The 23,485-nt window shown below is 44.6% G+C and overlaps 4 protein-coding genes across 6 annotated transcripts in view; 3 read left to right on the top strand and 1 right to left on the bottom strand.

Annotated features, from left to right (window-relative positions):
- LOC126562245 (protein henna) overlaps positions 1-1,533 on the top strand; it is a 754,155-nt gene extending 752,622 nt beyond the window's left edge. Inside the window, exon 6 of the mRNA XM_050218696.1 lies at positions 1,523-1,533. The gene's annotated coding sequence lies outside the window, so the exon portion shown is untranslated. The remainder of the gene's footprint in view (positions 1-1,522) is intronic.
- The window catches only part of LOC126563496 (protein phosphatase 1 regulatory subunit 12A), a 62,784-nt gene extending 44,891 nt beyond the window's left edge, over positions 1-17,893 (bottom strand). For both annotated transcript variants that reach the window (XM_050220140.1, XM_050220141.1), the window contains exon 1: positions 17,638-17,893. In XM_050220140.1, coding sequence (XP_050076097.1) covers positions 17,638-17,892 — 255 coding nt within the window. In that variant the 5' untranslated portion in view covers position 17,893. The remainder of the gene's footprint in view (positions 1-17,637) is intronic.
- Positions 1-23,485, top strand: part of LOC126561524 (basic proline-rich protein-like) — a 360,034-nt gene that overhangs the window by 162,552 nt on the left and 173,997 nt on the right. The window lies entirely within an intron of this gene.
- LOC126563429 (transmembrane protein 258) overlaps positions 1-23,485 on the top strand; it is a 497,437-nt gene that overhangs the window by 464,435 nt on the left and 9,517 nt on the right. The gene's annotated exons all lie outside the window — the stretch shown is intronic.

The raw sequence follows: 23,485 nt of genomic DNA, 5'->3' as shown, positions 1-23,485 counted from the left end.
ATCATCCTACAGTCACACCGCAGGGCAACGATAACGGCTGGCAAGTTCTGCCGCGTTAACATTGTGACATTTGCGCAAGTAAGTAGAGCCGCCGTCGTACAGTTTCGTACGTTTCGAGTTAAAAGCTGAGGAAGCGAGCCCATCTGGATACGATTACGCTTCGACACTCTAATTACAGCTCATTAAAACGTCCTATACCTACTACATGATAATGAAGGAAATGTTCTAAACGTCACATTGTCACACAACTCTCGCCCGGTGGTGGACTTTCCGTTCGACGTACGTGGACAAATGCGCGACAAAATGTGAAACATGTTGGTTGGGACCTAGTGCAAAGCTATCATTTCAATGTAATCAAAATTAAGGAGGCTGAGCTTTGTTTGATGTACGAATAAAATGCTCTCGAGCAAATGTCTACCACAGCAGGCACGGCATCGTAAACATTAATCAAACAGTTGATCAATGATGATAAAGAGTTCGGGTCGCGGACACCACACACCATGTACGGGTGAAGCATGCACGTGTCTTTTACTTCGCTCGCCCGCCCACCACGGCACGAACGAGCACCAATGCTGATGATGTTTGGTACATTTACCTACCGATCGACAACCTCAAGAATTCGGTCCGGAATTTGACGTAGGCTGACGCAGTGCTGCTGCCCGGGAAATGGACGCAAAACTACAGACACACACTGCTGTTGTCCACTTATTCACACAAAATCCGACAAGCGCGGGAAAGTCTATCTGTCATTCGGCTAAATTAGATCACAACCAGGTGACCGATCGTACGAGAAAATTTTCCATTACACCACGCCCGAATGTATACAGGGACGAGAAAAATTCTAGGAATGTGCAGTGTGTCTGTATACATTTCTGCATACCACCAACGTTTTTTTTTTTTTTTTGGTTTGAAATCTTCCACGACAAAATGGTGGAAAGATTGTCTGCACAAGGTTCGATTAAATTTAACTACCGATCAGCAACCACAGGCGTGCATGGGCAATTTTTCTTTCTCACTTCGACCTCGTGCCACACCCCAGCACCCAACAAACAACACACACGCGGAAATAATAACGCATTGGTTCCGAAAAAATGCGGCAAGAGTTGTCCAAAAAAAGTCTAACTTCCATCCCTTCTCCGAAGATCGTCGGGATGGGATGCAAATGGAAACAAGTTTGGGGGAAGTTGGGTGAGAAAAAAAAAAGAATGGCACACACAACATCCATCCTCCAACCAGTGGAACGCGTTCGCCAAACATTTCCATACCGAAAATTGCCCCAGCAATATGGGAGGGGGGCGCGTCGTTCGCTCGTCCAACAAGCAACCGCGTTTTTCCCCCGTGTGCGGAGAGATCTATTTCAATCGAATTTTCTTTGCCGAATTTCGACATTCGGTTCACCGCGTGCGTCATCGAGCCGATGAGAATCTGGAGCGAAACCGATCCCATGGCCCATCCTCGATTGGTCTTAATTTCCCATCGGGGCGGAAATGTGTGCTCTCCACGGCCACCGTGCGGCTCGCAGCGAGAGGCCGAAGAAATTCTGCTATCACCAAAACGTTTTACAAATCGGTTATTGAGCGTCGGCCATTATTTCGAGCTCATGTTTCTTGTGGGCATATGTTTTGGAGAGGCTAATGCAAAACTCCCTACGGTGGGCCTATGGCAATTTTTAAAATGTTGGGCGAGTCGGCCAGTCCCACAGCTAATTAAGAACTATTGAATTATCAATTTAAATTGATTTTTTGAACACAATTCCTTAGAGTACGCTTGAAGAGACATTTTTAACGGAAAACTAATCCCTACAAGCAAGTTCTTTCAATACTACCGTAGTCTCCTCTCGTCAAAACATTTGCTCATCTTCCGCCGCAACAACTGTTGGCCATATAATTTCACTTTTCATTCGACCAGCCCGCACTCCATCCATCTGCAAGATGCCTTCCCCGCACAACCTCCCAACACCTTGCGCGGCTCCTGAACATTCCTTTCCTGCATAGAGAAGTGCAAATTACTGATCCTATCCGAACTGTGGCAAGACAAAACGGTGTGCGAGCGAGCGAAACACAAGAAACCGCGCGCATCTAGAAAACGATTGACGACAAACGAGGGAAACACGCAGCAACAGAGCGATCGACTCGGGTGCTCGGGTGTTGCTTTCCGCTCGAGATATTTTTAGAAGCTCTTGCCAACCGACCCAAACTAGACTCGAGGCGGCAGCTCTCGAGGGGCACAACATGCCAGCGGTACGCACGCCACCAGACACAACACGCCAAACGATTGTGAGAGTACAATTTCGGCCGGAGGCAGCCGGGAAGGCTACCACAATGACAGCGATGACTGCTGCTGCAACGAGCCACCTCCACCCTCCCTCCCTAACCATGGAGCATGGCATGGTCGTCACGGTACTAGTCCTAGCAGGAACTCTCCTAGCATCATCGTTTATCGTCATGGCGTTCTGACGTGTAGCGGTGCGTACGCCGAGGGAACGATATCGATCGCACTCGTCCCCGCAGTTATTGTAAAACCGCAGACAACTTGCTTGTGATGAAAGATTTTGTGCCGCTAGAGCGTGGTGAACCGTAATTATCTGTTTTTTTTTCGACGTGCGTGTGTGCGTGTGTGTGTGTGTCCCTCGGAAATCGAACACCCGTCGCAAAACGGAAATGGACCAGAAATCTCTACTCGCACAGGCTCCTTGAGCCGGTACACCGTGTTAGAACAAAATGGCCGCTGCTAGAGAAACGTTGTACGTGCACGCGATCGGAGAACATCGCTGGGTCAATCGGTTGGCCTTACGATCGTTTGGAGCTGGCAGTTGCTGTTTGTTTGTGGCTGCATAATGAACCTCCGCCTCCATCAGGGCTCCGACTTTATCCCCTTTACAATAGCTGGTAGTTCGCTTTCGCTTTTCCATGCACACCGAGAGCAGTTGTCAATCAATTGCTTTAATAATTGTTGACGTTAATTAAAGCTTATTAAATTATGTGCGGCGGCACGCAGCAGCACGGAGCGTTTGTGGCTTTGGGCAGCACAGTAAGGAAGCGGCTTCCGCGTACTGCGGACCTTTTTCTATGAGAAAAAAAATGTTAATAAACGTGTGTGCTGACGATTGGCTACAAACAATTCTAAGACCATTGTTGCGAGTGTCAAGTTCGATCTTGTAAAGCAATTGAAGCTGGACAGAGTTCTCTCATAGCACTATAACATTTCTCAAATGTCATACATTGATATGTGACAGAATGTCAACTTGTGCTCCGAATGTCTCAGGGTACAACACACCAGCAACTTCATTTCAATGCAGTAGAAACCCACAATTTTGTGTATCGCCAATTAAAGGGTGCTTCCGAAAGTATAAGCACGATAAAAAAAATTAGACAAAAAATAAAACCAGTTGCAGAAACTAAATGTTTATTTGATAAACAGTGATTGTGGTGTGTTCTAGACTATTCCCAAACAAAAACAAATAATTAAAAATTCAATCGTATGCTAATGCTCGCACTTTTGATCTGCGGCTTGATTGTGAAACCCAAACGTCTTCTCAAACGTCACATAATTGTCACTTTGGTATTATGACTTTCCGTTTGGCTATTCGATTGACTACATCAGACGTTAAAAAGTCGATGAAAGATGTTTGTAGAACAGAAAGTCAAAAATTTACATTGCCTGAGCCAAACGGAAACGCGCGTTGGACCAAAAGCTTTCCGTCAGTCAAGTGCAACGGAAAGTATAGTTTGCATTCATAAAAACCATCTTTAATCGATTAATCGATAGAAAAGTGTATATATTTTGCGTGGATATGTTATGACAATCACTTTGAAGTCGTTTTAGTGATTTTATTTGGTGGTTTGCAGGAATTATTCTGAAGCAAGAACCACGGGAGTCCACCATGAAAAAATTTCCACCGCAAAAGGTATATTATTAAACCAAACTGATTCATCAGTTACTGATTTTAGTCAAAATTAGCAATTAAGGATAGATTTAATTCGAATGAAATCATCTGTAAATGTATGATCAAAGCAATCCGTAAAGATATGAATTCACGCAAAAAGTCGACGAAACATTCGTCGACTCTAACGGGACCATAATACTAATTGGCTTTCCGTTTGGTTATAGTCTTTCCATCGGAAAGTTTTCCGTTTGGCTTTGACAATCAGGCCCCTGATCAGCCTCTCATCAGGTTCAGCACAGATTTGTTCCTAACGATTTTCGACACATTCTTCCAGTCTTTTTGTCGACTTCTTGGACATCCACCGTGCTTTCCGGCACGGTGTAGTATTGACTACTCATAAGAGTTTAGTAGTCAAAATTTGGATCATCGTCGACTCATCGTCCATCACGATGCATGAGGATTGACGAGACAGCAGCCCCAAATGTATCCAATTTTCGAGCCACAGCGCGAATGGAACTATCCTTTCTGTGCTTGAACGCTTTTGCTATTTTCCGGTTCAACTGTTAATCGACAGGACCAGAACTTCTGCGCATCCTCGAAGCTGAACTCCTCCCAAAACTTTCGGATGGCGGTTCGTACGGTTCCGATACTCACACCTTCTGATTTCGCGGATTGACTTAGCGAAATGTTAGGTGTCGAGCACCATTCGATGCACAATGCTTTTGCGCTTTTCGACGGATATGCCTCGCATTTTAAGATAAGAAATATTAGAAAAAAAAATGTTTCAATGGACTAACTAGTAGCTTTGAATGTAAACAATCAATCATATCAAGAATCAGCTGTTTTACGTCATCCATTAACTAGAAACGTCATTTAGAAATCGTGCTTATACTATCGGGGACACCCTTTACTACACACAACAAACATTATCGCGAGTAATGTTACAGCCTCACCCAAAAAAACGACACCCGTGATACGGTCATGTTTTGATGCATCTTGTCATATTGGATATTGTATGGCTTCTGCTACTTCTCACAGCCATCAGCAGTAGCAGTAGCGGTGCGTAGCAATCAATCCATTTATTTGCCTTTTGGGCTTCCCTTTTTATTTGGCCAATTTTTGATCCAACAGTCACCAGCAGGCACATGCTACCGTAGCTTGCGATGCACACAACCAACTGACGAGTCCGGATCACACTCCAGTGCGCCTACTGACAGGCAAACACACAAACAAAAATCTTGGAAACAAAATCTCAACCCAAAAGAAAACCACAAAAATGTATGCCAAAGTTAAATAATAATGCATCACAACAATACAAACAGCATCAGGGAAAGGGACTTTGGAAGTCACCAGTGTGCCCTCCACCTCTCTGTCTTCCCCCATCTGCTGGGCTCTGTCGCTCATTCGTTCGCCCCGGTTACCGGTTCGAAGTATATCAAATGACAAGTGCGATCGTCAAAACTGGTAACACTGGTGCGAACAAGACGAAAACGATGCAGTAGCGAGAACAAGACACTGGCACGAATATGCTCGAGTGGATCAAAAACCCTTTCAAGTACACCCGCTGATGACGTCTTTTGCGAAAAGGGCCTCCCAGCGCTTACGTGCTTACCACCCCTCCGACAAACACGATACCACCTCGAGAAGTCTCGCACTCTGTCCAGCTGCTAGAACGTCGCGTATCCGATGGCGAAGGAATGGGAGATGTGTGTGTGTCTGTGTGTGCGATGGATGCAAGGTGTACGTTTGTGAGGAAGGAAGGAAAAGCGACTACGCCGTGTTGCGGGGCAAAAGATGAAGAGAATCAGCAAACCGCAACTGCGAACCGCGAACGCGAAGGTTATGTGTGTACGACATATTAAGGTGAAGCCATTCACCGAATATGCCGGACCGATTCCTCACACACTCGACATTGACTCACCGCTTCGCTACTCTGTGCACAGGTCCTTACACAGCTTTCGGGACTTTCGATGTGGAGCAGAAAAACCCAAAAAGTTCGAACACGACGCGAAAAACTCCAGAGATTTGAATTTCTAGCCTGCCGATTGTGATTTAGTGGGAAACCTTTTGATCCTAAGAGCGAAACCGACCGGTATAAACTACTACCAATCAACTTCCTGAACCCCTGCACAACCGCGCAGGTCAGGCGTGGTAATACTTCACTTTATTTTGACAATTATTGTCATACTTAATTAGATAAAGGTACGCGCACGAATGTGCCGGTTCCGATGATCAAAACGAGCGGTTAACCATCTGTATAACCTATGGTACAGACAGGGCCCTAGTGTACGACTTCCCTTCGTCTCTTCCTACCTTCTAGGGTGGTTGGTTGGCTACTTGATTTATATGCGAAAGCCCAACAACCCCCAATAATGCATCCCCTGCGCGTAGCAGCTTCCTCTCCAGTGCCTTCTTTTCTTTCGATCCGCAGCAATAAGAAGCCCAAGACACATCCGAGAGCTCTACAGCACACGTACGCGTAATAATGTCGCGCGCGCGCACATACACAACATTCGCGCAGATTGCGAAAATTGCGCGAAGAGAAAACGACAGAGGAGAAGGCATTGTAGTGATCCCTACCACCACCACAATCCAATGCATACACCGCGCGTGGTTTTGCTGCACCGCTTGCAAAAATGGCGAATAAATCACCTTCCTAACTACGCGCGCGCCACCAAACAACCCTGACACCTTAATGGATATTGCAGGGCTTTTGGAGGTTTCTTTCTTCTGCACGCTTTCCATCGCCATCCTCCAGCAGGCAAGTTCACCTCGGTTTGCGGTAAAGGGAGTACCGATCCGGGCGGGCACCGGGCACATCAGGGCACGCGGATGTCGTCCTCGAACGGTTCTGACCCATTTTCTGTAGCCTCTCCCGTGTATGGATGTGTGCGCTGGGATCAACCGCACGAAACGAGAATTGAATTGTAGCAGTCGAGATTGATACATAAGCCAGTGGTGGTACGTACACAAGGAACAACGAATGGATTTTTCTGTTTTTGCAGAGAGTACTACAACAAAATCCTAGGGAAATACGATCATCATTTCCTACCAATTATCTTTATCGAAACAGACACCGAAATCTGGCACACAGGCTAGCTACAGTCACGGGCGCTCTGGACACAACCCTCGATACAAACGCACGCGTATCGCATTAAATGGCGCAGAGGTGCAAAACCGCACCCCCATTCTGACATTGGAAGTACCACCAGAGCACTGATGCAAGACACGAGGAGGCTGATTTGCTGGTACGTAAGGTAAGGGCACGGAGTGTTGAAATGATGCAAAATGAGAGTTTTATTAGCTAATTACGCCACCGCAACACACACCAACAAGGGTGAAGTGGGACGAGAGAGAGAGAGACATGCACGCAGCGAGGTGGTAGAAATTGAGCTTGGTTAAGGGTGAAGGCGTAAAGCACCAAACGTTCGCTCTTGGTCTTGGCTTCGAAACCATCAAGATCACGATAGCGATTCCACGGTGGATTATGGTCTATAATCAAGCTACTTCCTTTAAGGCACCAATGCTTCCATTCTGACATTCAATTCGAGGGGGAGAGAGAGAGGAAGGAACAAAATAATTGGCCATTGGAGTCTAAGATATCTTTAACCAGCTAAGAGATGCATGAGTACTTCTGGTACCCATAAAGTGCACGCTGATGATGTGTTCTGTACCATTACTTCCAGGGGCATTTGGACCGATCCCGAAACCCCAACGGATGATGTTGTGCTGCGATCTTCTCTCATCAGCAGTGGAGGCATGTGCGCGATCGTCAATCCCGAAAAGAGCGCAAAACGAGTAAATACTTCCGGAGTACGGCTGTGCGCACAAAGTTCACCTTCGACGTAAATTACGCCGGGTCGTAACACATAAAAAGGAAATTGTGAGTGATGCGTGCCACAAATTCAGAGAAGCAGTAAAACAGGGATACGGGTGTACGTATGTTTGGTTTGCTTTATTTGTGCTTCAATTTTCGTGGAATACTAATTAGATTACTTCAAGGCGCACAAACCTGTAATCAAACAATTAAAACAGTAGTGCAATGGTCGTGGCGACTAGTATCCAAATAGACTCATTGTTGGAATTACAGCAACGTTTTCCACTGTGCAGTTAGCAGAAGACCATGGATAGAAGGCACGGTCATTAGGGCTGTCATTGTGCGTTGACAGATGTCAGATGACGGGCACCACGCACCTTTTCCCTGGCTTGTATTCGCCTTCAGAAGCAATAGTGCACCTTTGGAAAGACTTTATTCCTCTTAATACGGCACTCGAAAGGAACGTTACGATGGTGTGTGTGAAAGCGTTAAAGATCTTACAGGCAAACAGGACTCGGTACCAGTTCTCGTTCGGATCCATTCCTTCGTACTTGGTTTTGTTATTCAAGTATGAAAAAAAATTTAAGTAGCCGAAACTATCAACCCATCTACTACGGATCTACTGGCATCGACTGTCGTTGTAGAGAGAACAGGCAGGGGTCGGCACACTTTTCACATAGAGACGAATTAAATCAAAGGACGGAAAATCTCTATAAATTAAACCAACGCACACTTTTCTCGGAAAAGACCAACCAAATAAAATTAAGCACAAAAATAATAAGCCTTTTTCTTAACCGAGTATGCCCGGGATAAGACAAAAATTAAGGATGAAATTTGGCCTTTTAAAAATTGTAATTTGTAACACAAGCGGTGTTGACCATACGGCAAAGAGCCATCATTTTTTTTTTATAAAATTGCTCCCAATGTGCAATGATTTCACATAGCTATAATCTACTTTTGAAAGATATTTATAAGAATTTTCTTCTTGTTCATGCATTACCGACCTTCTAGATCCCCCCCGGCTATCGGATGGCTTACTAAAATTGCTGATAACTAAGTAGTTGGATAGTAGGTCCTCACTACGGGGGAACGATCCGGAAGGAAATTGTTTCCGGTTTCCTGCTGTGTCGAGGCCGACACAGCTGTTAGAATCCGTTAAATTTTTCTAAGCATTTCATTACTTTTTCAACGAAGTTGACGAAGTCTTTATTGTTTTGGAACAGTTGAAATCAAAAAAAAAAAATCAATAAAATCCATGGTATTTCAACAAGGCCAGTTCTAACAGTTTAAAGTATGATTTGACTAAGGATTACAATCCACAAATTAATATTGTTTCATCTTGCCTCTTCAAATTAAGCATTTTAAGATAACATACGAAAACGAATAAAAAACGTTAATTTCTCAACCCATTTCTCATTGATTAGTTCAGAATTTGAATTGGAAAGTTTTTTATTAGAACTTCTCCGTCACTACGCCATCTCACAGCAGTGTAAAATCCGTCCTGTTAGTATACTTGGCTTCAATTTCTCCCAAAAATTCTCAACCGAATTGCAATGGTTTAAATGCTCGAGAACGAGTGATCTACGCACTTTCAAAATGCTCAATGATCCTGCTGACAAATAAAGGAATTTATAGGTACAGGATTTAGACATAGATTTATGCGTCCAAGTGCACAAACAGATATGACACAGTTGGCGAGCTGTTTTAAATTCGTAGTATGAAAAATAATCTGATGCTGGACGACTCAGCCTGTAAAGTTTTTTTTTTGGTCGTCCACATGGACAGAGGAGGCGTGGTAGGCCCAAATTAAAATAGCATGATGGCGTTGATGCCTCCGCTAGTAAGATCGGGATAATGGATTGGTAGACGACGGAACTGGACCGAGAGCGATTTCTGCAGTAGGTCACGACTGCATAAGTAAGTAAAACAATCTGATGCCTTGATAATGGGATTTTTGGGGATTGCCGACCCCTGGCGTTCGACAGTTTTTTGATCCAATATTCTAGTTGATTCTCGCTTTCTCTGGACAACATTCTTGGATTCCTCATTGCACTGCAAGTTTATTATTGTTGTATTTCTCTACGTTTCCCTTCTAATATACAGTAGAACTAATCGTCACGATCATTATAAAATAGAGTTAAAAGAATTCATGCGTTGAACTCCTATTTTTTTCTGTTGGAAAATGATTGCGTGATCGCTAATAACATAGACCTAGTTGTTTTTTACTGGCCACGTGCTAAACAAATCCAAAAGAAACAGCCCGAAAAAAAAACAACAATAAATCCCCCGTAAAGGAAATGCTACACACATGTACGTCTGTGTCGACTTTTGCATCGAACCCACTCGACCGTGCGTTGATTTAACCGCGGAAAAAGCGTCCCTGCCTTAATATTCCCCCCCAGAAGATTTTCCAACAGATTATTGTAGGTTTGTGGAGACTCCGCACACCACACACTGACACATGTTAAAGTCTCACTCGTCTTAACCGAAAAAGTGTCCGATGCAAGAATTACAAACACCCAAACACCCGGGAGTAGTGGAGTTCAATCTGAAACCATTATGCCCTTCCCCCTTTACAGTCCGATTGCAAGCGTATTGTTTCCTATAGGGGGTGGTGTGATCCAGTGCCGACGAAGCCCAGACGGTGTGGAAATGGAAATACACCACATAATCATAGAGCATGGAAATCGGGAAACAAGGAAAAACGCACATGAACCTCATAAACCACTCGCGTGCGGGGCGAACAAGGCGCACAACGCGGCTGCAATAACAAACATGCAGTTATAACGGTAGCACACAAACATAGTGTTAGTGCACGAGGGCGTACGGCGAGGGCACTCTGTGTCTGAGCATAAAACAATAATTATGCTGCTGTTGCTGCGTTCTACTCCAGCGCGGACACTTGCGCGTACATGATCTGAACGAAAAGGGGGGAATGGGTGTGTGGTGTGGTTGGAACTGTTTGTTGGTGTAACCTTTAATCGAGAGAATGCTAGCAAGCAATGGAAGATGTGGAGCAAATGCAAGATCAAAAGCAGTGCTACCACTGGTTACACCCGAGGATCGCCGACGGTTGCCTTGCGAGATGCAATTTTACGACGATGTGGCCATTATCCTATCCGAGTGAAAGCAGCAATCTGATCTGGTGAAGGTGGTCCCCGTTTGCAGGAAATTCCTGCGACCGGCGCGCGCGCATGAGTCGATCGTTATAAACGAATCCAGATGTGTCTCGATCGACATAAGCGGACTGATCTCCTGGAATTGATTCCCCGTTCGCAGCTAATCCCAAACAGCCTGCAACTTTATCGATCTTGACCAACACAGCGCGTCCACCACGGTACTTGTTTGCATTGCGAGCAAATACCGCTCGATCTGGCATCTGGAGCGGGAAGTAGACCGGAGCGAAGCAATCGGGTTGAGGGAGGGATTGAAGAAAATTGGACTCGATATGCGAACGCGATCGCGATTATTGTCGGTATTATTCTGAGCCGGGTTTGGTCTGGGTGAATCGAATGGGAACATTTCTAACCTCGGCCCATGCTTCTCATCGTGGACTCGGACATCGTGGACAATGTTACACATGCATTAGACGCACAAGTTGTGGCGAAAGCATTTCTTTTAATTTGCAGTTATCGTGTGTCCTCCTCTGTTTGATTGTGTGTCAGTGCTTGTAGTTAACATTCCACGCATGGCAGAACATTCAAGCGTTGTACAATATTCCATGTCATTTCATTGCAAGACAAACATCATAATGAAATAGAATGAAGCATTAAGCTATTTAAGAGTTTGTCAAAAAAAATTGTCCAATTTTATCGTTTCTCTGGCAGGAGTTGATCATCATGCTAGGTCATGTCGGCTCCTTCTAATGGATGGAAAAAAAGAGTAAAGTTGAAGATTTAGACTTGTAACAAGCTTAATCTAGTGTTCAATACTCCAAGAGGTTTGAATGTCCTCCTACCCAAGGTAAGGCCTGAATATTCATAGTCTCCTGGACCTGTGCTCCGCCGATGAGCATCCAGAGTCCCCCCAATCCAAGGTAGGATATCGATGCCTTCACCGTCACAGTAAGGAAGATCCCTCATCTGAAATCTTCAGATCACGGAGGATAATTTTTTTGTTTTTCCATGATGATCCGGAATTCGCCATTGAGTTGGTGGTCCTCCGGATTTTTTTATCTTGCTTTTTGTTGCGAAATTTCCGTAACTTATGCTGAATTACATATATCTCCAGTTACGGAGGTAAAACAAAGTCTTTGATGTCAAAAATTGCTAGAAAAGATCTGTGGAGTTTGTGATGCCCAAGAAGTGTAATTAAAAGTGGAGACTTGAAATACTTGTTTGGTTACAGAATGTTACAAATAAATGAGTCATTACAATTCATAACTACTCTTCAGACGAGCATTTCAGTGGCATTTTTGTCAACAATTAATGAAGACAAACGTGTGATATTGTCCTGCAAAACCGTAGCACCGGAATTCTCAGCAGTGCTTACCAGTCCTAATTTCAAATAAAGTAGGATGGACGTACGGCATCTGAAAGGCCCTGCGTCGTGAACGCACACTGACAATATCAAGACCAGGCTGATGTAGCCGAAGCTGAGCAAATTACTCCCCGAGAATATGAGGAGACAACTCATTGATCCATCGTCCAGACGATTTGAGCAGCAGTACTACGTGGATCAGAGTGATAGAATCGAGAAGCAGCGCCCAAAATTTAGACGAGTGCATCAAGCGCAACTGCGAGCTGATGCATACGCTAGCATTAAGACTTGGCCGGTCCAGTCCAGTGATCGAGTCTTTATAACCACGACAGCAAGCTTCCGATCGACCAGATCTCACTTCACGCGATTTCCGGTTGAAACCTAAGGCAATCCTGCAGGACCTTTCGGTGGGAGTGCTTTGGCTTCAGATCGAAAACGTGGTCTTCCCAATGCTCACTGTTTGCAGATTCTCGGTGATGCAGACAAACCACGGTTGGCGGCGAATTACGACCAATTGGTTTAGGCTGAAATTCCCGATTCTCCTCAAATGAGGAGCTGCACGAAAATGTAAGCAAATGCATGATGTACGGGCCATGCGGTAGGGCGAATCAATAGGCACCTTGCAGGAATGATGGAGTATGCTCGGAGCGCTTCCCGAAATGATATCTACACAACCCCGGAGTTTTGTTGCGTAGCCCTGTAACGGGGGCAATCGACTAGTTTACACAAAAGACGCACGGCGATCCTGAGAGTTCTGAATTTTTAAATATATTTCAACATTAACTGTAGACATTTAAAACAATCTTTACATCTTGCTATTTATTGCCGCAGTTCCTTGCGGCTAGACTTCTGAATCGTTTGGTATATGTGCACCTAATATCCATTTCAAGAAACCAAAAGCTTCGATGCTCTTTAAGTTAGCAATTCGGTGCTAATAATAATTCCACCGTCCCATCTTTACGCTCCCTCTACTCGATCTTTTAATCTTTTCGTTAATCATTTTGTAACACACATGTTTACCGAACCGTGCCAATACTTTCTCCTGCCGACTGGTTGATTATTGGTCGATAGTAGCCGTTCGCCTACCGAATAGCGAAACACAGACACACCACGGGAACGGCACCAACAAAACCTTCCTCGTGTGCCTTCCTAGCCCTCAACAGTGATGTTTTACGCCGATGTAGTGATGCGGTAGATATAAATAAATTTTAAAATCAATATTGGATTCACCGCACCAGACTACCACGGGGGGGGGGGGGGGGGGGTTGTCTCGTGGTTTGGTCGGAAGATGGGGTTCCATCAAGTACGGTGGAGCGTCCTGAGACGTCGAGAACACTGTGGTGATTATACTTTCCCTCAACATAACCATCTCATCAACAACTAATTAGCTTATCAGTGCTCAACCAAGCGCTATCCCTGCTGCTGCACCAGGACTGCTAAACCTGACTGTGCATGCAAAATCATCCGAATGCAACACAAATCACCACCGCGTTACCTTCACATCAGAGCAAGACAAACATCAACAACGAATATCTTATTTTATTTTATCGAATCTCATTGAAGCACAGGGTTTTACTCGGCTTGGACCATCCTCCGAAACGGCAGCGAATAATGACGAGACGCTGTCCCATTAAAGCGAGAAAGGAAAAGGGTTGTGGGTTGGGTCGAGCACCCTTACCAGCCATTTTCTACTTGATGCGTGATCCGATGCTGCAGCAAACGGCAACAGCAAACCGGAGGACAAGATTTTAATGCGAATTTTGATCGGTGTGCTATGGTTAATTTACTCTGATGTACGAAGATGGCCGACCCGAGCCCGATCGAGAATACGACATCTTGTTTGCGGGGCCGATTTTCGATGCTTCCAAACCAAAGCGTGCGCCAGCCCAGTCTGTCCCGTATTCGTATCGAATTGGAAGGATCTTTTTGGAAGAGAAAAAAACGAGCATATACAACGAAAAGTCCTACACACACTGAAAGCTTTTACTTGCCAACAAACGTTCCCCGATCGCCCATCCCATCGAATGGTACTTTAAAGAAATTTATGCTTTATTCAATGGCTCAATTCATTCATTCATCGCAACTGACCTTTTACAACCCCCGTCGGTCAGCAGTCGCCCGTTGAAGAAGATGGCAGCCGGTGTGCGGTGCAAGCCATTTGGTGATTGTGCCTCTGTTTGTGCGTGTGTATTGAATGGCACTAGGTGCGGAGGGTGGTGGGTGGCTGGTGGCTCGATTCACCGGTTGTGCATTATAATTTGCTACTACTTCAACCTCGGGGAGGGGGGGCTGGCACATGCTTTTATCCTACTTGAATGATCAGGATCGCGATGATGGTTTCTGTGTAGCTTTGTTTTATTACATCAAGAGTGTCCGATTCGTCACGAAATTTGATCGATTCCGTCAATAGAGGGATGGAGGAAGCTGTTACACGTTTGTATGAATTTGATCGTTAAAGAAATAATCGCTTCATTAGGTGCTCGTGGTTCCTAGCAGCGTTTTTGAACAGTATATGCACCACGACCCACCGTACGACCCAGCTCAGAAAGTCCTTTTAGGCCGTCCACAGTTTAGCTCCATGTTTTATCTAAGCATCCGACTTTTGTTTTTAAATTTCAGATCAATATTTCAGTAGCTACAAACCCCCAACGATTTTGATGAACAGTTCTCATCAAATAAATGAAGAGCATCACTTTTGCCGATAGGAGTCCCTAACTCTAGCCAATCAGAAATAGAACAGGAATCCATGCAACGGTTGTCGGGACGGTCCTGTGACTTTTTTGTAACTTTTGTAGTCTTCGGAGAAATTCGAAAAACACAAGACGGATCATTCTTCACCATGACATCGGTTCAATCCATCGCTTATTTGACTGGTCAAAACGTCGAATTGAGTGGTCAATTCCACCCTATAGCCCTGCCTTGGCACCCAATGACCTCTTCGTTTTTTGTCCCCAGAAGATGCTGTTGAAGCGTTCAAAAACCACGTTTTCAACAATTGGTTTGAGCACATGCAAAAGTGTGTGAATCATGCTGGAGAACACTTTAAAAAAGAATAAATCACTTTTTGATGATAAATATTTGCATTTCCATTATTTCATTTTATTATGATTGATTTTTGTCTGTAACGGCAGGATCACTCCAGAAGTTCTTGGACCGCGTGTTGTGTTTAACGTCATTTATCTTTTGAATATCCATCGCAACTGATCAATCGCAAATAAAAAAGGGCTTCAATTTTGTCTTAGTCGAATATAAAACTCATTTATGATTTGTAGCCCTATGCGTAGACCAAATTAATGTAACTTATATTCTGCCAGAATTACTACACACCTCACGACCCTTCAAACCATCATTCCCATCGTGCTTCAACACTTTTGCCCGTTCTGTTCGTCTTCAAACGCACATCGACTGCCGCCGACCAACATTGGCTTCCTCCTTAATGTCTAGAAATCTATCAGATAATGTATATTTCCGTTCGGGTTCGCCGCCACAAGCCAGTCCGCCAAACACCAACCAACCATCAGGCCAAGGGGGAAAGTCAAGGAAATGGCCTCATAAACAATTTTACTTTGTTGTGCTTACCAGAAAATCTCGCTTAACATTTCTGCCTTTTGCACGATGAAGCGCTCTTTGTGGTGCGTGTGTGTGTGTCCAATTCGCATCCAAAAAACCCATTTTCACCCGCCGTTCGGTGTTTCGGGGAGCCGAGGGACGAGAGATCATGGCCACTGGCATTACCCCGTGTGCTCGTGAAATTCATAGGCCAGGGCATCAAGGCAGCACACCCTAGCACGCACCCCGCAAGGATCTCACCATCGTTGTCTATGGCGGAAAATGCGTGCTATTCTTGTTTGGTGAAGAAGCTAAATTTAGCAAACGAAAATCGCAAACACCGCAGGACCGCAACACGCGCGCAGCGCTGCTGCTATGCCAGCTTCTTTTTATTTGGCCTTTTTACGAAAGGCCGCCAGAAACAGGATGAAAGCTGTCGCGCGATATAATGGAACGAAATTTCTGACTTCTTGACCAGAGTGTAGGCAGATTGCTGATTGCTAAAAGGATATATTAAATGGTTGATAATGGTTAGCGAGATACAAATTATGCCGAGGGTGCAAATAAATGTAAACAAAGAAGCCACACTGTTACTGTACACGATAACGAACACCAACAAAGACCCATCCCTCCAGATTAAAGCGCATGTCCGCATCCGTGTCGAAGTTAGGGTGGATTTGTATAGGTGAGTGACTCAGGAGTTCCATGATGTCCTGTGCCAATGACTTCCCGTACCTCCACCCCATCATTCTGCCTCTCACAACTCGCCCCATCAATGGAAGCAGTGAATGAAAGAACAGCAGCTGAACAGCACACTCCCAGACACTTGGCAGCTTAGGTAGGGGCGTGCAGGAACCGACGGTGTGTCAAAAAAAAGCCCACCCCCAGGATGGCTACAACAACAAGGCGAGTAAGCTACTCAGGGTGAGTGGCTGCAATGTTTATAACGCACACCACAATTTCGCGCCCTTCCCAAAAGCACAACAAGCACGTAGAAACGGCGTGTAAACAAAGGAACAAGAGCTGACACATGCGTCCTTATCGGAGTTGCATCGGAGGGTTCGATGATCGCGAAGTGATTATTGGCATTGAATAAAGACAGATTTCTCAAATGTTTTGGAGCACCTATCTGACGACCATCAACATAAAACGTCTTCGAATTATTTGGAGACAGTTTCTGATATATTCTCAATTCTGGAGGAAGAAGCAAATGTCCAATAAAGTCCATAATCCTTCCTACAGTGTCATTCGAAATACAGCCGAAATTGACAAGGAAATTTGAGCCTTTAGCGCTGTGAAATCCTTAATCCTGGAGGCCAACGATCCGTTTAAATAGTGGAGAATATTCTGGACAAAATGGACAATGTTTTACAAAACATTATCCATTGTTTAACGAAGATCCAAGTCTAAGTCGAAGCGATCACTCAGAACAAGCGATTGTTGTCACTTGTTTAAACTATCTTTCTGTCTCCAATGTCCCAGTGTAAGCTGGGACGTGAAACTAAATGTGGGAGGGCAATTTTGAAAGGGTTGACACGTTTCTGGAATATAAAATTCTTCTCTTTCTTGGCCTAATGACATGACAGGTTAAACGGGTCAGCGAATGGTTTACTAACCGTTTTGATACCACGTAAGGAACTTGGAGGATGGGAACTGATACGCAGTCCAGTGCTGTGTGCATACTGGCACCGCTGTCATCTTGGTCAACGGATGTTCCAAAGCTTTAGATTATGATTCGTGAAACTAACCATTTTCCGACATGAAAAGGACACGGCAGATCAGACTAGGGTCAATTGAACTTGAATAGTTCATATTCATTCATCTCTCGACCGGAAGCCATTGTTCGGTCCGCACAGTTTTAAATTCTAATTCCAACTAAAATCTGTCGTCCCCGCCCTCCACTCACCTGATGTAATGCGGTCAGCCCATCCACATTGGCCGTATCGATGTCCGCTCCATTCTTGAGTAGCCACTCGACCTCCTCCTTATCGCCGGCGACACAAGCCGCCAGAAAGATGCAGCCGGACGAAAATTTAATCCTCCGCGACGATGGGCTCTTCGGTACGCCGCTTAGCTTTTTGTTCATTTCCGACTCTTCCCATCGTTTCAGCTGTTCCGCACGCTTAAACTGTGCGGACGTATTTCGGTTGTCGAGCGACATGGTGGTGGCGGATGCTGATGGCCGGATCGACAGGTCGATAGAGAGTGAGAGGGTGGAGGAGGTTAGCGTATCTTAGCAGACTGTAATTTTCCTTAACGGCACACACTTTTTTCTTCGCTTACGCACTAGTTACTAATAAAAATTGGCTTATCTATTATTGTGATACGTTAAAGGAAGCTTTGTTGTTACGCACGACTTTTTTTTCTTCTTTTTTCGTCACAAAACACAATATTCACTACAGAACTCACACACCAAAATATTTAATACGGTTGCACTGCACTTTTATCTTTTTTTTTCCAAATCGCTCCTTTTCACCACAAGCATCCGCTTGGATAATATCGTTTCACCTCTCTGTGTTTCCGGTAGTAACTTTCCGGTTGCTGCTACACTTTTTTCAAGCACCGCAAACCCCCCAAATCAAGCCCACAACGGTGCAGTTACACACTACCGACGGTGGCAATCGTTGCGAGCGGAGGCTGCTGCCGGTGCTGTTGCCCGCCGTCGTCTAGCGACTACCAACAGCGACGAATCCGTAACCATAAACGCACTCATTTGCACCGTCTGCAGTGAAAACCAGGGGGGAGAGGCCAGGTTCCGGAAGGTCAAATCAACATTACACAGAGTCGTTCTGATGCCGTTTAAACTATCTCACTGGATTGGCACTTTTTCCCCCAAATCTGCTCCAGAACACCATCCGCGTTATAAGATGAATTTCGACACTTCAGACTGGTGGCTAAAATTAGAGAGAATGACACTGCAAACGAAACACGTAACAATGACGTTAGGCAAGAATGGAAAGGACGCACAAAACTAAGCTAAAACAGTTTGCCACAGGACGACCCAAAGCTCAGCTCACAGTAGGCGCCACCTGATGAGATTGTGAAACGCATTTCTTCTTCCCGTGGTGTGGTGCTGTGTGGACATTTCCTCCCGTTACTATGGCTCTATTGCATATACACACACACAAACGCAAGCACACGCACCGTTTGACAGCTCGCTAAGGCACCGCAGTTGGGGAAACGTCATTCCGTGTGTGTGTGTGTGAATGTATGTATGCGTACGCACGATAGAAGGACGACGCTTTGAATTCCAATAAATGCAATTGTTTACTAACTTTCGCTGATTTGCGCAATTATTGTAACAATTATCAACACACACAACAATCCAACTGTCATGCATTTTCCAACCTTTCGAACAATAGTTTCTATGATTGTTTTAAAATGTTGCGTATTCATTCAAAGCAAAACGATGGAAACAAACGAGAACGGGAGCGGCCCCAGTGGGATGGGCGGCCGGGTGTAGCGATATATTTTGTGTGTGTGCGTGTGTGTGTGTGCGCTTCGCAAGGGTTTATCTCGCGACGAACGTGTTACATAAATCCAAGTGACCATGTTCTTTTCTGCTTCACCCACCCACTGCTGCTTTTCCACACCGCTTCTAGTTGACGAGTCGGTTCTGCTAGCGGATTCTGCTGAAATAAAAATAATTTTTCACATCTCGCGCGTATGCAACGCCATCCACGAGATGAACTCTCGGCTCGGCGGACCGATACGGCGACGTACACACGTACCGGAGCTTATGGTGCGTACCCACACATCATCGCTGCACACACACACACACACGCACAGGTATGGGTGACTGAGAGACTGTGCGCGAACGCACATCACACAGGAAAACAGCAACCGAAATGATGATGATGTGCATATGACAAACTACTGATGGATGGAAGAATAAACACACGAAACGGTCTTGGGTGCAGTTACGCTGCCAAAACGCCCCATTCGAGGGATGATGCGTTGAATAAATGCGAAAAAAAACATCGTAACTTTTTCCCGTGTGACGATCAAGCCCGTTGCGCTAAAGTGGACATTCCTCCGGAGGTTCGGCCAGATGCAAACTCGTTCGCTTGCTGTGAAACTCTGTAGCGGAATCCGGAGACACAGCAGCCATCGCATCGCACTAACGTTTAAAACACCATCACAGAGCAGCAGCACACGGAGGATGATTCCACACTTGTTGGCACACATACACGAACACACACACCAGCTACGGGATTTTTCGCTTCCATTCCGGGGCACCAGTCGATTCGGGTCGGTCGGTGGGTAGGGAAAATGTTGTAGGAAAAAATTTCTATTTAAGTACGCACCACACACGAGAGAACGTACGCGGAATGGGAGCACACACACACACACCAAGGGAGGGGGCGGGGGGCCGCACGCCAGCGAAAGCAGTGGAAGAAGGTAAAAAGACACACACGCACTCAGCCTTGGCTTGGCTTTGCTCCCTTTTCTTAGCGTGGCCTAACTGTGGCGCTAAACGGGATTCACTTCCTCCGGTGGGGCCAAGTTTACTGTGCGGCACACGGACAATCACGCGCTCTGATTTTCGGGTACGCTTCCTCACTGTGCGAAATTTACTTTAACCAATTCACATTGCTTGCCTTTTTTTCACTTTCCGTACACGACACCAAGAGACAGTCGGCCTGGTACGGGCATTCGGTGCACTGTTTGACAGTTGCACGTTTGACAGATGGGGGTATCGTTCAGTGAAATTGAATCGTTCGCGAACAGGTTTAATTTTAGTGATTTTCTTTTTTATTTTGTAAGTAAAAAAATGTTAAATCACAATAAAGATTGTATTACTATAGAAAACTAACTGATTTTGGGAGTTTTTACGAGATTTAATTTGTTTTATACGAAACATAACGAAGACATGATACACCAAAAGTAGGACGAACGATGGACCTGTCGTTTTGACGAAAAAATGTGTTGCGTACAAAATTTGACAGATAATCGATCACTCTACGCAATGCTAGAGTACGTAGGGGCATGAATACGCAAGCGATATTATTCTTTTTTTACAACTTTTGTTGATCGTATTTTTTATAGTATACTTTAATTAAACATATTTTTCTTTAGTACTGCAACTTGAACTGTTGCCTATTAATTTTGTTCCTTTTTGAAATCAAAAGTATCATCGCGAAAAGGTTTGTGTCTTGGGAGCCTCTATAAATGGCACTAGTGTATATTTCATTCCAAATCATGGCGGACCTTTGCAATTTCATTTCAGTGTTTAATTAAAATTATACAAAAAAGAACACAACAGTAGCACATTAAAGATGTGTCCACGCGGCATAGATTTGGTCCCGTGTCCAACAGCTTTGTCTTGTTTATTTTTTATGTTTTTCGCATCTTGCTTTCCACAATGCAGTGCGTACGTGTTCACACGTTGTTTGGATATTGCAGTGAAATAAAGCGGGCAGTAAAAATATATAAACCCTTCAATAAAATCGCACCATCACCCGTTTATTACCACCATCAGTCCACATCTTGACGTAATTGTTAACTGTACTAAATATCACAGATCACGGTCCTCCACCCACCAAAAACAAATGCTCCTGCCCACCCACAGGTGTGGCATTTGTTAATTTTCACCTTTCTGCTAAACTAACCGCCGAACCGCAGCCACATCTTCCGACCACTGGCACTCGATGCGGGCCCGCCACATTTGCAGAAACAATCGCAGCACAAATCCAACCAGTAAAACCGTCACGAGAAAACAGACAAGCAGCAGCATATCGATCCCGACCGAAGAATCCACCGAGGGAACATGGTGGATAGCAATGTCCTTGTCGACTGTTGGTGCCTCGGCGAGGACATCACTCGATGCGTCCCCCGTTCCTTCGACGCCAAATGCCATTGCTCGGACGCTGGGGGTGTTGCTGCAAGCGTCTTGATTGACACACTGAGACCCACACGCCAACGGTTGAATGATTCAAAAGTGCGGAAAAGACGATGATAACCTATCATCGCAACGTAGACACTTGAGACAACAATCGAGACTATCGGTTGTAGATTAAATTAACACGTTTATCATCCCGTGCGAATGGTGGGCCAACCATCGGGGACAAGCTGCTTTCCTAGCTTTGCTGGACCTAAATGCGTTACAGCTACACCGTGTAAAGGTGATACGAAGGCAGTAGAATTGTGATATCACACCCGTTGCACGGATTTACAACACATTGTCAAAAGCTGTTGAATTTTTATCTTTTCTGTCTTCATTTTCTTTTCCTCTCGCTTTTTCTCTTTCTTTAAAGAAATTCTAACAAATCCATAATTTATTATCTGTTGAATTTTTTTTATATTACAAATTATAATCATCATTATTCTTCGACCTAAAATCAGTATTTGATGTTGCAAAAAGTTTGGTTCAAAGTCATATTTTGGAACACCCTCACTGGATTGTCACCTTCAAACGGATCCATCGTTATCTATTTGATGGTTCAATAAAATACAGCTCAACAATGATCGATGGATCTTCACGGGTTTGAACCTTCGAACATGCCTGAAGCTAGGTCTTTCTGTGACGCATTTTGGGAATTCTTAGTGAAAATACTATGCAAGGTTTGATCCGATCTCTGGGTTGTGGTTGAAGCTGTTTCTTTGATGATGTGAACTTCTATTATCTTGAGAAAAAACGTGCCAAAAAAAATCTGTCTGACCATGCTACCAAAGGATAGATCGAAGGATCATACATCACCGCCATTTTGAGGCTTTCCGCTAACATAATCCTGACTTTTTGAATTTATCTGAGGGATTTTCCGGAGCTCTTGGTGTTTGAAAAAAAACTGAAGGTAGAATAATCTTGGGAAACCTTTTATAATCTCACTTTCACACGACCGAAAGATTCCTCTTTGAATTTGTCGCAAAAAGCAATTAGGTCATTTTAAAGACAGACTCCAACACAATAATGTCATCTCTATTTGAACAAAAATTTGAATAAGAAAATAGTCTGGATACAGGAGTGATCCCAGGATAGAACCCACGGCAGGAGTTCATCTCCCACCCGGACCGTTCCCCCGTAGTGAGGACTGACTATGCAAGTACGTGGTATCAATAAGTCTCGTTAGCCTTTCGTAAGCCAAGAAGAAGTCAGGACACAGTACATATCAGAGGGATCGTTCTCCATGATCCGTCCACACACACAGAAAAAAGAGTAAAAAAAACTTTCTCGAACGCCACTAACAGTAGAATCCTTTCTCATGCTCTTAAGAGCCTCAAGCTAATAATGTCGGGACCTATAAAAGATGCACCCCGAAGATTCAACACTCGACACTTAGATGATCCCTCTCTAGTACCAGATTACGCAGAATGCAGTGTATTAAAAAATATATTCAACCAATCTCAATTGATAACGAAACTCTAAGAAAGCATTCTGAAATAATTATTTGTAATAAAATGTAAATTCTACCACACGTGCTCACGACCACCCGAGAGCGAAAATATCCTTTCCCGCCAATTCGCTCTCTCCAGCGAGCGTGAGTGTGAGAAAAGCGGAAGCAACCCCTCTTAAAAGCACACACTACGATATAAGCGGAAAAGAGCCCACTACTAAGCATGTGCTCCATGTTGTGTTCCTTGCTCTGTTTCCTGTAGCAGCCATTGCCTGACTGGCTCAGGGGTAAGAAAAGCATAAAAAAAAGCACACAATTTACAAACAAAAACATAGATTATTGAGTCATAAGCGCGTTCCGCCCGTCCCATCCATCGTAACTGTGGACATTTGCATTTCACCCTCTGATGGAGAGCACTCG

Source organism: Anopheles maculipalpis, chromosome 3RL (assembly GCF_943734695.1).
Source record: "Anopheles maculipalpis chromosome 3RL, idAnoMacuDA_375_x, whole genome shotgun sequence".
Classification (NCBI taxonomy): Eukaryota; Metazoa; Arthropoda; class Insecta; order Diptera; family Culicidae; genus Anopheles; species Anopheles maculipalpis.
The sequence above is the reverse complement of the archived record's forward strand: the minus strand, read 5'-3'. Positions and strand labels throughout refer to the sequence as shown.